The sequence below is a fragment of the Gossypium arboreum genome, chromosome 7, assembly GCF_025698485.1.
Source record: "Gossypium arboreum isolate Shixiya-1 chromosome 7, ASM2569848v2, whole genome shotgun sequence".
In the NCBI taxonomy this organism is placed as follows: domain Eukaryota; kingdom Viridiplantae; phylum Streptophyta; class Magnoliopsida; order Malvales; family Malvaceae; genus Gossypium; species Gossypium arboreum.
The window spans coordinates 103,621,197-103,636,225 of record NC_069076.1 but is presented as its reverse complement, the minus strand read 5'-3'; the positions used below and the strand labels follow the sequence as shown (position 1 = coordinate 103,636,225).

Here is a 15,029-nt window from a genome sequence, read left to right as displayed (position 1 = left end):
ATTTATAAATCATAATTATAATAATTCATGAAAAGTGATTGCAACATCAACCATAATCATAATTGTAACCATAATTAATATATTAATAAATAAAGTATAATGATTGTAATGTATGATATCTACTAGTTCACTATTAAGAATATATATATATATATATATATTAATAAATACACGTGGATTACCGTAAGGGTTGTCATGTTTAAAATTTAACATTTTTGTCGGTATTTCAATTAAAAATCAAAAATTCAATCCTTTGTTGAAAGGTTGATTGTCAAATTTGACTTTTTTTTAAAGGTTAAAAGCCAAATTTAGCTTAAAATGATATTTTGGTCTCAAATTTTTAAAAATTAAAATCTTTTTATCATGAATTAAAAATATAAATTTATTTTTAATTTTTTGAATAATCTCACTATATATAGTTTCGATCATATTTGTTCTTTTTTTTTTACAGAATAATACTTAAAATTATTTATAACCCTTTCAAGCTTATAAATAGGAGGATAATGCATGCACTTAAACCCACATTCTCATGTATTAACAACAATACTTGTACCAATCGAACTAAAACTCAATCGAATCTATCTGTGAGTATTTATATATGGTGCTAATATACTATATATTCATACAATATATTAATATAATATATTCATACAATATATTAATATTTGAAGGTTTATTTCACTTTCATATCATAATCATATCATAATCACATGTAATAATATATGGAGTGAGTTTTCTTTTGGAGATTAAAAATATAAGTCTATTAGAACTCTTTTACGTGTATGAAGATTCTATAATAAATGTAAACTGTAAAAAAAAATTACATTGAAGTTTTAAATATTTATGTGGGTTATTACATTTAATTAATTTCTCAAAATATTAGTATATTATTGACCTCGGCATTAATTATAAATTAAATTAATTTTAGTCCTTTTATTCAGGTTCAAAATATTGTTATATTATTAATCTCTGGCATCGAAGTTATAAAATCTCAATGTAACTAGCAATGTAATTAAAAATAACATAATAATTTTAATTATTAAACTGAATTTAGAAATTTAAAATTAAAAAATTGAAATTTTAAAATAAAAGTACAAGACTAAATTTTAAATTTACAAATATTACATTGACTTGTGACATATTTTAATTTTTAAAATGTTCTACAATAAATTTGAATTTACATTATTATTTCTTGATATAGTTCTTACTACTTTTATGCGTATAACCACATTCGAATACATATATTCTTATATGTTAGAATACCAACGATACCATTAAGCTTGAACTTATAGCTAGATCTAATGATTAATATTTTCAAAATTGAATCATTGGTAGAACTGATAAGGTCATCTGTTTGTTGGTCTAATCGATCTAACCCATTTAACTAGTTCATTCAATAGAAATAAATACATTATTAAAAAATCATAAAAATAAAAGAAAATTAAAATTCTAATTCAATTGATTTAATTATTTTTTTTTAATTCAATTGATTTATATTAATTTTTTGGTCAATCGATTAAACACCCTTTCCTAAAATGGTACCGAACTAATTTTTAATACAATCAATCCGATTATCCACAAATATATATATATATGATGAGAAAATAAAATAAAATTTTCATATTCTAGTGAGGTGGCAGCATCTCCATTGGTTGGAGTGTACTTTTCCCTTCCATTCCTCTCCTCAAATTCACTCTTCTTTCTCTCCACAAATCTCATCTCTTTGACTCTCCCATTTCTCGTACCACTCCGCCACTGTTTCTTTTTCTCTTTAACAATGTCTGTCTTCCCTTCCTCTAAACCAGCCGCCACCACAACCGCCGCCCCGCCCCCAGCCAACGGCGCCACTGCCGGACCCCCAGCTGCTACAACAACTGCAACCAACGGTGGAGCAACAAAATCCAATCTCTACAACCCCACTTCTCGCCAACCTTACCGTCAGCCTTACAACCGCCGTCACCACCACCGTCCCCGCCGAAACTACTGCTGCTGCTGCTGTTTCTGGACCATCCTCATCATCCTTATCCTTGCCCTTTTAGTTGCCATAGCTGGTTCCATCCTTTACGTCCTTTACCGCCCTCACCGCCCCTCTTTCACCCTCGCTTCCCTCCGTATCCACCGCTTAAACCTAACCACCACCGCCGATTCCACCTCCTCCCATCTCTCAACCCTTTTCAACTTAACCCTTTCTTCCAAAAACCCAAATTCCCACCTCACCTTCACTTACGACCCATTCACCCTCTCATGCGTTACAAGTAACAACGATGTGTTTATAGGCAACGGCACATTGCCGGCGTTCATCAGTAACAGAAAAAACGAGACAACATTCAAGGGAGTTGTAATAACGACATCAAGTGATCTAGATGCCGACACCGTCAACAACTTGAGACCCGATCTGAAGAAGAAAAATGGGATCCCGTTGAAAATTGAGATGGATACTAAAGTGACAGTGAAAATGGATGGATTGAAGAGCAAGAAAGTGGGGATTAGAGTTACGTGTGATGACATTAAAGGGACTGTGCCCAAAGGTAAGTCACCGTCGGTGGCCAATGTTTCAGGGTCCAAGTGTAAGGTCGATCTTCGGATCAAGATCTGGAAATGGACTTTTTGAGACCACAAAATTTCTCAATTTAGTACCTTTAATTCCATTTGTTTTTAGGTCAATTTTCGGTTTTGGTCTTTCTATTATGCTAAAATTCAGAATTTAGTCATTATATTTTAATTTAACATAATTCTATCCCTTTACTTTTATAATATCATTACTTAACTCAATTAGTTAACACTATTACTATTTTATCGGAATGATTAGCAATAGTTACATGATTAATTATTTGAATTAAGTAATGATATTATAAGGATAAAGGATCAAATTATGATAGATTAAAGTATAAAGATTAAACCCTTAATTTTAAGTATAGTAGACCGATAAAACAATAATTTGACTTTTCATTTACTTGTATTATTTTTTCCTTGATTTCTCCATGCTTTTGAATTTTTTTTTTTTTGGGGGGGGGTTCTAAGATAATGTCATGAAACAATTGAAGGATCAATTAGCAAGCAGATCTAGGGTGAATTAGTCTTTCAAGAACAAGTTGAAATTAGGGGCTTTTTTTTGTTAAATTTTTTTATTATGAAGATATTTTATGTTGTAAGTGAATTTGGGTTTTCATTTTTATTTAATGAAATGCAATGTTATAAAAGAAAATTAATAACCCATTAATATAAAAATTTACTTTGCTAAAAGTCATCTACTTGTGTGACAGGTTTTATAATTTTATTTACGATCACCATAAAGAAAAGGAATATTAAATTAATGCTTTTTGGCTCTCTTTTTTTCCCCAGAAAAAGTGTGCTTGGCATTGCGTGATGAGCAGTATACCAATCGTATATTACTGAGGGCTATATTTGAATTTTTTATTTTTATGATATTAGAATGTGCCTGAAAGTACTGAAATTAATGATTTTTCAGCTTTTTTTTTCTCTTGCTTTCCGTGAATCTGAATCCAAACTGTTCCATGCAGGAAATTTAAAAAAAAAAAAAGTCTAGAAACTTGAAAGTACTGGAAGAAATTCATAAGTTTGCAACTTGCAATTATTTCTTTAATATTCTTTTGTGATGTAATTAGTGTAATTTAACTCTTTTTAAGTTATTAAATTTTGATTGAATCCGATTTAAGCTGGTAGAACCCTCAAATAAATTTTTTCGAAATTATTATCTTTAGTTATAAAATTTGAATATAAATTTATTATTTAATTTAATGGTTTAATTTCATTTAAGATCAAATAAGCATAAATATAAATTTTAATAAAAAAAAGTTTGCAGACAAAGAATTTAATTAATGCCCCAAATTTTACAATGTTATGAATTTAATTATTAATATTATATTTTTAATTTAAATAAAATAAAATAAAAAGAAAAGGGCAGAAGATGAGAGTTGTCAATGTGACATATGATGTAATAAATAATGGGAGTCAAGTGCATCCCATGATGGCGAAAGAGAGTAATTTCAAGTGCACGTGGTTTCTGTGTCTTATTGGTCTGCTTATACAGGGGCAGTTGGAATTTTGTCAGATTTTTTCCCTTCTTTTCTTATTTAAACACTTTATATCTCTCTCTAAATTCTATCCAAGGTCCCTGTAAAATACGTTTTTATGATTTAATCCTTCTACTCTTAATTTATTATTTTAAATTCTTTACATTTTGAAATGTATGGTTTCTGTCTTGGGGCAAAACTTTTAAATGCAGAAAGTACATATGTTTACATCGAATTATTTGATGAAATTAATGGGAAATTTTTTATCTGAAAACTAAAATATACATTTGAGATTAAAATAATCAAATTACGATAAATATATTAAATTGAAAAAATCACATAGTATAGGAATATTTTATACAATTTGACACACACATAAATATACTTATATTTATATATAAAATCCCACTGAGGTTCACTGCCATTTATGGGTTTGGACCATTTGGCTGGTCTTTTGCCTCTTTGGTAAGTTAAATCAAGAGCAATGAAGACACTAAAAAAAACCATAGGAAATGTGACAAAAGGACCATAGGGATTGTGACAACAATAACAACTACATTATTGATTATTTCACATCTATACCTAACTTTTGGACCGTCTAATAATATATATTAATCTATACATATAATCAATTGTTATCACAAGTTAACCGAGTATTAATTCATTTAAGAAAATTATATATATAATGAGATTTGAATCTATTGCTAATTGCATTAGTAAAACTTTAAATTAATCATTTGACCACAGTTTTATTTTAATATGTACATTTTAAGAGTGTTGTTGATTAAATTTGGTTTCACAATTTAATCTAATGTAACTCGACACCAACTCAAGATTAATGACAACACAATCTTAAAGAATTGTATTCATTTAGTACTCTTAATATTATGTATTTACATGATTAAATTTCGTTTTACTCACAATTTAATTTAATTTTTAATATCGTATATATTTTATGTGTTATTATTAATTAATTTCAAATAATATGTTTCATTATTAGTTGTATGTTAATTTTAAATATATCTCTATGTATTAAATACATGGTTTTCACATACATACGATGCGTATATATATAGTGTTATGTATTGCAAATCACTCAAACCAAAATAAAATTTAAATTGTATACGTAAAATTTTAAAAATTTTAAAATTTGAGATTATGATGATTAAGATAATCAAAATTTTACATCATTCGATGTTGCTAGAGTACAAGCATATGAATGTTAAAGTTTTTTTTTTTTATTTTTTTATTTTGATAGGATGATTTTCAACCTCAAGAGAAATGGGTGCATGGGGGACACAAAATGGAAAGGTAATAATGGATGGAGAGGCAGAAGATGGTGTCACACCATGAAGGAACAAGAATCTCAAATTGGATGCTTCAATGCATGGAAGATGGGTCAATCAAATCTTGGCATACCCTCCAAGAACAAATTATTATGAAACAAAAACAAACAAACTATGATATTATATTCAAAGTGTTCAAAATTCTAATTTCAATATTTTCGATTTTTTATTTTTGTTATTTACTTATTTTGTACCGCAGGGACTAGATTATGAAAGTTTATCAAGAGACGTACACAAGAGGGGGTGAGAGGGACAATGCTGAAAGCTAGAAGATAAGTGGAGAAAATCTTAGAAGCAGTTAAAAAAAAGGAATACAGCATTTTCACATGGTCTTGTCTGCTTCAATAGCATATTGCCAAGAAAACCATTTTTCGGCCGATCTAAGGGGTGCCAATCGGCTGGGTTTGGGGGCTAATGGCTAAATTTGCGGTTCATGTAAATCGTCAATGCCAATATATGTACATTACAACAAAAGCAAACTCAAATAATCAGCATAATTAGTTGTAATTGTCAACAATCTTTTAAAGGGTTAGTGTGGAATTCATATTTTCTAAAAAATAGTTTATACAATCAACCATAGTAGAGACTTAGCAACACAATCTAGTCAGTTTGGCCTCACGTCCTAACAACACTCATCAATCCATCACATTTGACAGATTCCTAATCTAATCCCTTCAAGTCGACTCTAATAATGCACTCATCAATCCATTATATTAATAGATTCCTCATCTAATCCCTTCAAGTCGACTCTAATAATGCCCTAACATCAGCCACCCTATCATAACACTTTTACTCAATGATTGGGATCCACCCGACATCCCTCCTTCTATAAATACCCCCTTAAGACCAGGGTAAAAGCCAAAACTCTTCCTACAATTTCATTGGAATTCCCAAGTATAGTTGATGTGAGAAAAGTGGATATAAAAATAATGGTGAAAATTAATATATAAATTCAAAGCTCAATAGTCGTTACCATTTTCTACCACTACTTACAAGTACATGAGATTGTTGCCAAGTAATAAATTACAACAAAATATTTTCGTTGAAGTATTCCAAAAGTCGGTTTTACTAAAATATTTTGTAACTTATAAAATAATAAAATAAAAACATCAAGAATTTAATCAAACTAATATAAATATAAAAATTAACTAAGAATAAATAAATCAATTTACAAAAGAGTAAAAATTAATTATTAAAGCGAAGAAATAAAATAACTAATTTGGTAATTGAACCTGCAATGCAAAATAAATCATAGTGGTGGTGCTTATCTTTAGTTAATGAGATTCATTCAGTTATTGATAAGTCAATGGTTCATGACTAAAATGGTATCAAGATGTAGGTGTCACGGGCCGCAGTACAAAGCCCATGACCATCACACCAAATGTATCTGATAGAGGTCTATTATTTAGATGGGGATCATTTAGCCCGCAAAAACTAGCTTGATTTAATAAGCTGTTGGAGAAGCCTGTTAGATTGAAGCCTGGGTGGCCCAATGATGAAAATATGACAACTTAGGCTATCTTGATAAGTATGGGAACTAATTTTAAAAATTGTTAAGGAATCATATCTTATAAAGATTAGATTAGATTTGATATGATGTAATCTTGTAAATCTCTAAAATCAAGGGATAGGCTAATCTCGTCCGTCGATGTAACTTGATCTTAACCGTCAGTTTTGGGGGAGCTCAACTATAAATAAAGAGCCTTCCCCTCACTTGTAACTCGACTCCATTCATTGTTTTATTATTCTTCTTGAATAAGAGAATATTGAGAGCATTTACTCAAACAACTCTCGTGCGTTCTTTTTATGTGGCTTTCTATTGTGTTTTTGTGGCTTCTTTTGGCATAATCGCTTCTGCTATACAAATTGGTGCATTGGAAGAGTTTTAAAAGAATCCTCACTTTGTGGTGGTTAGGCTAACTTAGTCAAGTTTGGAACGAACAGATTTCTTAAGGCCGTACGGATCGCGAGACGAAAGATCTAGCCTTGTGACAAGTGGTATACGAGCTACTGATTGTGAAGGCACTGTTGGGATGTCGAAAGAAGAGTTCGAATAAAGGTGGGCCAGAAAATTAGTCCCTTTGAGGGAGATGCTGCCAGTTGTTGAAGAATGTATGGATAAACTCGAGGGATCCATGAAAGACATAAAGGAGTCACTCAATGTGGTCGAGGATCGCATAGACAACTGAAAGGAGCAGTCTAGAGATTATGTGAAGATGTTTCTTGATTCCACTATGGATGAGGTAAATGAGTTGTTTAATTCACACAGGAATAAGCTGACGAAAAGGAACGGTGCTTTCAAAGCCATGGTGATGGCTTTAAAGGAGGAAACAATGACCACGACAATGGCTTTGAACACAAGAATAAAAGAGCTTGAGAAAACCTGGTCTTGTGTCGAGCAGCTGTGGGGAAAGGAGTGTCAAATGCAGCACTTAATTACGAGGATGTCTCAAAGCCAAAAGAGTTTGTGGGGACAAGGTCTGCATACGATGTGGATAATTTCTTCTGGAGGATGGAAAACTACTTCTGTGCCAAAGGCATCATAGACGATGTGGTTAAGGTAAATACTGTTTCAATGTTTCTTATTAATATTGCGCTTTTATGGTAGCGAGGCAGGTCTACAGATAAAAGGCAAATTGAGATTGAGACGTAGCAAGAGTTCCAATGTGAGTTGAAGGGACAATTTTACCCAGAATTTGCTGAGGAAGAAGCTCAAGCAAAGTTGCGATGGTTAACGCAACAGGGCATGATGGAGGAGTATGTTCGAGAGTTCAAGGAAATCATGCTCCAAGTTTCAGATGTGACCAGAAAGAAGCATTGATTATTTTTAAGAATGGATTGAAGTTTTAGGTCAGACAGGAAGTGAAACAAGAGGTGTCCAAAGCTGTCGGAAGTCATAACAGTAGCGGAGTCCGTGGTCAAGCATGGTCTAGAGAAAGACAAACTTAGATCTTTCAAGTCCGAATAAAGGGACGTATGTGAAAAGAATACAAGGAAGATAATGATAGCAATGGCAACAGTAACGATGGTGGTAAACCACAAGTTGGGAATAAGAAACCCAACAGAAAGAGGGACAAGTTGAAATGCTTTCTTTGCGACGGTCCTCATATGTTGAAGAAATGGCTGAAGAAATTCGCACTTTCTAAGAAGGAGAAACCGGAAGGTAAGGCCTTAAGACTTGGTTCGAGCGCAAGAAGTGTCGAAGCCAAGGAGGCCGAAAACAAAAAGAAGCCATTGGAGTGCTTTTTGTGTCATGGTTCGCATAGGTTGCGGAAGTGTCCGAAAAGTTTGTCATTGAAAGGGACGATGGAGTAGACAACGAGCCCAAGAAGCTTGGTTCGAGCAAGGGAAATGTCGAAGCAAGAGGGTAAAGAGGAGAAAAAAGAAGAGAGTAAAATACTTCTTGTGCTGTGGTCCGCATGAGTTTCGAAACTGTCTAAAGCAATCTAAGTCAGTTGTGGTCAAAGAAAAGGCAATATCGGAGCTTATTGAGTCTCGAAGGGGATTCCACATGAGGAAGATGTGAGTTTGTCATCGAACTTAGAGGAAAAATTTGCAATAAAAACAGTGAAGCTGGGACTAATGAGACTCAATTTGAGTAAAGCGACAGAGTTGGCCGAGTCGTCGGCAAGGCTTTCACCCATGGGAGAGGTGAGTTTGGCATCGGATTTATTAGAAGAAGTCGCGATGCAAACCTTGAAGCTAGGATCAATGAGGCTCATTTTTGTTGACACATCAGCTACCATCCATGAGAGAGGTGAGGCGTGCATCAAGCTATGGGAAAGTGGTAATGCAAGTTGGACAGTTAACCCGAGTAGACACAACGAGGAAGGTACATTCTAAACACTAACAGTGTTTTGTGTTCTAACTTGTTAACTTGACAAAAACATAGGGAACCCTTTCAAAGTTCTTAAGGAAGGGGATCGAGGGACTGTGGACAATTCGAAGCCAAGTATTGTGAATTAAGATGATTCTATTCTAAGCAAGTTAAAATGTGGGTAAGAGAGTGACATAACTTCTTGCCATCGAGATGTACAAATGAGTGAGACAGTTCGACTAAGAGGCGATGTAAGCTAATGCAAAAGTTTCGAAGAAAGGAAAAAGCTAAGGCATCGAGACGAGACCGATGTAAATCAAGTCAGTGTCATTTTAAAGACGCAATGAGGGCGCTACGAGAATGGGTGTGAGAGAATGTCATGGGCCGCAGTCCAAAGCCTGTGACCATCACACCAAATACATCCAATGGAGGTTTATTGTTTAGATAGGGATTGTTTGGCCCACAAGAACTGGCCCGATTTAATAAGCTGTTGAAGAAGCTTATAAGATTGAAGCCTGGGTGGCCCAATGATGACGATATGACAACTTAGGCTATCTTGATAAGTATGAGAACTAATCTTAAAAGATTGACAGGGAATCATATCTAGTAAAGATTAGGTTAGATTTGATATGATGTAATCTTGTAAATCTCTAAAATCAATGAATAAGTTAATCTCGTCCATTGATGTAACTTGATCTTTACCGTCGATTTTGGGAGAGCTCAACTATAAATAGAGAGCCTCCCCCTCACTTGTAACTCGACTTCATTCATTGTTTCATTATTCTTTGTAAATAAGAGAATATTAAGAGCATTTACTCAAACATCTCTCGTGCGTTCTTTTCTATGGCTTTTTTTTTGTTCTTTTGTGACTTCTTTTGGCATAACCGCTTCCACTATACAAATTGGTGCCTTGGAGGAGTTTTAAAAGAATCCTCACTTATGGTGGATAGGCTGAATTAGGCGAGTTTGGAATGAACGGATCACCTAAGGCCTCAGGGATCACAACAAAAAAGATCTAGCCCCGTGACATAGGTACCTGCATTAGTGTATAGCTTACAGGTGTTTAGAGAACTTTACATTGGTGTATGTCTTATCAACCCCCATGACCTAAGTTGGTGTATATCTTAACAAGTTTAGGTAACTATTCAACTAGATTGTTAAGTTAATCGAACACTCCGTACGTTTAACTCTCCCTTAAATTATTCTTTAACCTAATTGTCACCTAGGTTAATTATAAAGAACGAATTGAGCAATTAATCTTGCTACTAACTTAAACTTATCTATAACCTGTATCAATTAATAACCCATTAACTTTCGATTTCTTTCACCACTATTTGAGCCGATTATTTCATAACGAGCATCGAAACAACAAACAAAAACAATAAAGCAAACATAACAATAATTGAAAAGAGTTTAAGAGAAAAAAAAAACTTCTTAAAAAAACTTATTAAACAATTACAATTCTAAATTTCAATCCAAGCTGCTTTGGTACACTTACTTTGGAAAGATAATTAAAAAGAGAAAAATAAGAAAACTTAAAACCTAATTAAGCACTTCTCTCTTCTTTCTAACTAAGGCTTAATTGTGGTTATTTAGTCTTGTGTTGATCTAATTAGGACTTCATTCGACTTGGGAGTGAAGAATAGAAATCAGGAGCAAAAAGACAATAAAGCAACGCAACTTGCTTGTGTTGTGGAACATGGTGCCGCAGCGCGCACGTAAATTCAGTGCTCCTATGTTTTTTCTTCAATTTTCGGTTCACGTCTTGCTTTTGCTCATAGTCGAATTTGCTCCTCTTGCCAAATTGGATCTAATTAAGACTAAAACACCTATTGAAATAACAAGCATTAACTAAAATTAACATAAAATGTAAATATGACGCAATGCATTAATACTCAAATTATGCAACTAAATGCAATACTTTAAAAACTCACATAAATCCAAATGAACACGGTACAAAAATATCTATAAGATGATGACTCATCATACTCCACACAACTTTTACTTGTACTAAAGCAAAACAATAATTCTAAAATGCAACCTAAAGAAATATTTAACTTGACTTTGACAATTGAAAACATATGTATATACAGCTAGATCTCATGAGCAAGTTACAATGTATAAAGTTGAAATCTCATAGGATAAGTAAAACATAACAGCAACAATAATTTATGTAATTAGAAAAAGAATAGAAATAATAGATCTTCGTGCTCGAATGTGCAACTATCCCTCTGATAATGTGCAAAGCATAACAAGATTCAGAATAATCTAAGAGAAATAACCAAGTTCAAGCATACTTCTAAGATAACTTCTTTGGACTGAGTATAAAGATTGAATATTTCTTCTTCCCCTTTGTTGAGCATAATACTAGTTATATATAGTTTTCAAATAATACTAGTTATATATAGTTTTCAATTATTGAATTTAGAATGATTTTCTTTGAATGCAAGCATAGATGACAACTTAAGCACTCAATCTGAATTACGTGATTAATCACATCTAAATAATTTTTGGCTTTACTTGTCACTATATCAATGGAGTACTGTCCTAAAAGAATAACAAATTTTTTGACTTGAAGATTAATAACAGCCAAATACCTGATCTCGATTATTCAATTGCACGTTTAGCTATTGCATTAAAAAATACTAAATCTTTTGACACGAAGATTAATATCAGATCAAGCTTAAAGCTTGAAGGATAACTCAACCTTTGAACATGATTCCTTAGAAGTATATTACATCACACCTTGTCTACCTAAACTCTTTTAGGTTTACCTCCCTATTCTCGGCTACAATTTTACTAGCTTCAAGCATCCTGAAAGACAAACTCCGACTCTTCCTAACTCACTCACCTTACAATAAAATCATCGAGCAAAATCCAACATATTAAACCCAAAATGGAGTTAACACTTCAAAAGGCTACAATTTTCCCTTTTAATTCTTTAGCTTTTTCCTTTGTTGTCAAACATGTAAACAGAAATACTTTCTGTTTTGTGCACAACCTGCTTTGTGAAAACCATATTTACATCATAGCTAGAGAAAAAAAAAGATACCAAAAATCAGTTCTATCTATCTATTCCTTGCCATTAGTGAGAGTAAACATGGAAGCACCACCATTGAGATCATTCTTCAGCTGATGTTGGTTTAAGCCACCCCTTTGCTTTGACACATGTTGATCACTGAAATAAAAACAATGCCTTTTGAGTTGTCAATTTATAAAACAAACAGATTGCTATATGTTTCACAAGATCTTATATTTAACTCTTCTATACGTTGCAAACTTTCTACTCTCATGCATCTTTCAATTCTTTCAACTAAGAATTTTTCTCAGAGGACAGTACAACCAGTTATACGCAACTAGCCCTGGAAATGAATTATCTCCAACATACGTATAAACTCATACTTTGAAAATCTTATCTTTTACAACCAATTTACCTTACTAAAGCATATGCAACTAGCCCTGGAATTGAAGTAAATGTTCAAAGTGCTCATTAAAGTATTTACTAGTAGTCAGGAGTCAAGCCGGATCAGACCCATTTCGAGAGCAAGCTCTCAATACTATTTTTTTCAATCTAAGAAAGGCAATGAATTCTTTTCCAACTGAAAAAACATCACCTAAATCTTTATAACTATAGTAATAAAAAAAGATTAATGGATTCATTTAATGCATTTAAATCCTTATGACCAATAAAACTTCCTTTTACACCACCTCAAACTCGCATTGACAATCAGAAAAAATAAATCAAAATGTCATGCTAACTTATGGAATCACAAGATACTAACCAAAGAAGAAAGGGAAAAAAACCCAGTTTTGTTAATATAAAAAATAAACCCAAAAATCAAACCTGTTTTGAATTTTGGATCCACCAGAGTCAACGCAAAATGTTTGCTTCTCTTTCTTATCATCCGAGAAAACAACATGCCCTTCTGAATCAAATGAAAACGATTGGTCTCTCTTATTATCACCAAACAATGGCTTCATATCTTCATCCACATCTGATAAAACATTCGAACCCTCCAATTCAGCTTTAACAAGATTAGATTCAAACACATCATAGGCAGACAACAATGGTGACGACGACCCACCACCACCACCATCAAATATACTAAAACCAGCATCCAAATTCTGATCACCACCATCATTGTACTGCTTCTGCGGCTGCTGTTGTTGGTATTGAGTAAAAACTGACTGTGATTTATAAATAGCAAGCTGTTGATTAACGAGATTAAGTTGAGTCTTGTACTCACCGATTTTGTTATTCAAGTCGCATATCAACCCATAACAACCGCCAACGGGGTTTTGTGCCCTCATATTAGCTTCAAAAATGATGGTTCTAATGGCAATAACACGTTGCTGAAAGTTAAGATTTTCAATGAGCTTGATAATATTTCGAACCCCAAAAAGTTTACGGGTATTAAGGAAATCTTTATGGCGATTAGCAGGGAAAAATGGAGCCAAAAGACAGTTATTGGTGCATTTTCTACGTTGGAATTTACAAACAGCACAAGCTTGTGAACCAGCGGCGCTGTTGGTCGCCGTGTGACTTTGCATACTATTGGGATTTGTGCTCTTAATATAATAATTTTATTTCATGGATAATTTGCAGAAATCCAGCCGCAAAATAATCCCTGAATTACATTAAATAAGAACAGGAGAAAATAAAGAGAGAAAGAAGGAACCCTAAGCCATTCTTTTTGTAAACTGATTTCCTTTTTTGTTTGGAGAAAAATTAGGGAACGTGGTACTCTACGTGCAATCGTTCTTTTAAATTAATAAAATAATATATATTTTTTAAAATTTGAAACAATTTTTTATTTATTTATTTTGATAATTGCATTTTGAACTTTAATTTATCTGCTTACTTGATTTTGATGTTAACTTTTATTAGAAAAGAGGTATTTTTAGTATTTAAATTAAACTCTTTTTGTTAAATATATAGAAAGCCCTTTATTTTTTTTCTTTTTCTGTGTTTTTTTAGTTTTAGTCATTTTTTTTGTTAATTTTGTAAATACTATTTTTCTTTAAACTGTAACATATATACTTTAACATTTTTATAATACACAAAATGTATATATTTATTTGACGGTCCAAGTCTGGTTTGGGCTGTACCCTAACAAAATTTTTTGAGGATAAAGCTGAAAATATGAACTTTAATTTAATATATAATGTTAAATATAAATATTAATTTTGTACAATTTTATATATACAATGTTGATTTAAGTTAATTTTCACAAACCATAAATGCCATTATCTATATAACATTATTTTACATTTACATATCACGTATACAAATAATTATTATTATTCAATATAAAAATAAGTTGATGTATTTTTTCTTTAAATATGCACAATTGCTTCAAAATTAAAGTTTTTGTATATATTTAAACTACAATCAAAATTTTACGTGTATAATATATCAAATTAAAGTTCACTTATAAATATATTAGCCCAAAATTTATGTATAATTTTATATTTATCCATTTTCTAAGATAAATACTTCCTTTGAATTATCACAGTTAATAATTTTTAGTTAAAATTTTAACCTTTCACCTTAATTATTTTAAATATTTTAATTAATTAAAGTTTATAAAATATATTTAAAAATCACATCATTGAAATTTTTCATTATATTTATCTATAGTAAATTTTAAAGAATAAGATCTCAAAAACCAAATAAAATTGACCATGCTTTTTAAAATGGTATAATAACAATTTCAACTTTTAATTTTATATCTTTTATTAAATTAACCACTTTTCTAAAATTAAATTTCGCACTCAATTTTTCAATCTTTTAAAAAGTGCATTTTATTTAAAAACATTTAATGAATCCAT

At 31.8% G+C, this 15,029-nt stretch overlaps 2 protein-coding genes across 5 annotated transcripts; one reads left to right on the top strand and one right to left on the bottom strand.

Moving 5' to 3' along the window:
• The first annotated feature begins 1,601 nt into the window (after positions 1 to 1,601).
• Positions 1,602 to 3,684, top strand: LOC108470793 (NDR1/HIN1-like protein 13). The gene is made up of 2 exons (XM_017772268.2): positions 1,602 to 2,528; positions 3,343 to 3,684. The coding sequence occupies exons 1-2, from the start codon at positions 1,778 to 1,780 to the stop codon at positions 3,441 to 3,443; spliced, it is 852 nt and encodes a 283-aa protein (XP_017627757.2). The 5' UTR covers positions 1,602 to 1,777; the 3' UTR covers positions 3,444 to 3,684.
• A 6,925-nt stretch (positions 3,685 to 10,609) lies between these two features.
• On the bottom strand, positions 10,610 to 13,929 carry LOC108485366 (LOB domain-containing protein 22-like). 4 transcript variants are annotated; one of them, XR_008286063.1, is made up of 5 exons: positions 13,445 to 13,929; positions 13,283 to 13,358; positions 13,042 to 13,192; positions 12,250 to 12,375; positions 10,610 to 11,026 (listed from the first exon to the last, which is right to left on the bottom strand). XR_008286063.1 is itself a non-coding variant. In XM_053031230.1 (4 exons), exons 1-3 carry the CDS (start codon positions 13,746 to 13,748, stop codon positions 12,270 to 12,272), a joined length of 561 nt encoding a protein of 186 aa, XP_052887190.1. In that variant the 5' UTR covers positions 13,749 to 13,929; the 3' UTR covers positions 10,610 to 11,026; positions 12,250 to 12,269. The 4 variants fall into 4 exon arrangements, 2 of the variants coding, with proteins under 2 accessions (XP_052887190.1, XP_017644688.1); XM_053031230.1 differs by lacking the exon at positions 13,283 to 13,358; XM_017789199.2 differs by lacking the exon at positions 13,283 to 13,358 and having other exon boundaries at positions 12,311 to 12,375.
• Positions 13,930 to 15,029: the final 1,100 nt, after the last annotated feature.

Bases quoted from the DNA above. Each gene is read 5' to 3' on its own strand.
- LOC108470793 (XM_017772268.2), top strand. From the start codon at position 1,778: ATGTCTGTCTTCCCTTCCTCTAAACCAGCCGCCACCACAACCGCCGCC. The intron at 2,529-3,342 runs GTAAGTCACCGT...TTTTTTCCCCAG, and splicing joins TAAAGGGACTGTGCCCAAAG to AAAAAGTGTGCTTGGCATTG.
- LOC108485366 (XM_017789199.2), bottom strand. From the start codon at position 13,748: ATGCAAAGTCACACGGCGACCAACAGCGCCGCTGGTTCACAAGCTTGT. The intron at 13,193-13,444 runs GTGAGTACAAGA...ATGTTTTATCAG, and splicing joins CGACTTGAATAACAAAATCG to ATGTGGATGAAGATATGAAG. The intron at 12,376-13,041 runs GTTTGATTTTTG...TTTTTATTTCAG, and splicing joins GGATCCAAAATTCAAAACAG to TGATCAACATGTGTCAAAGC.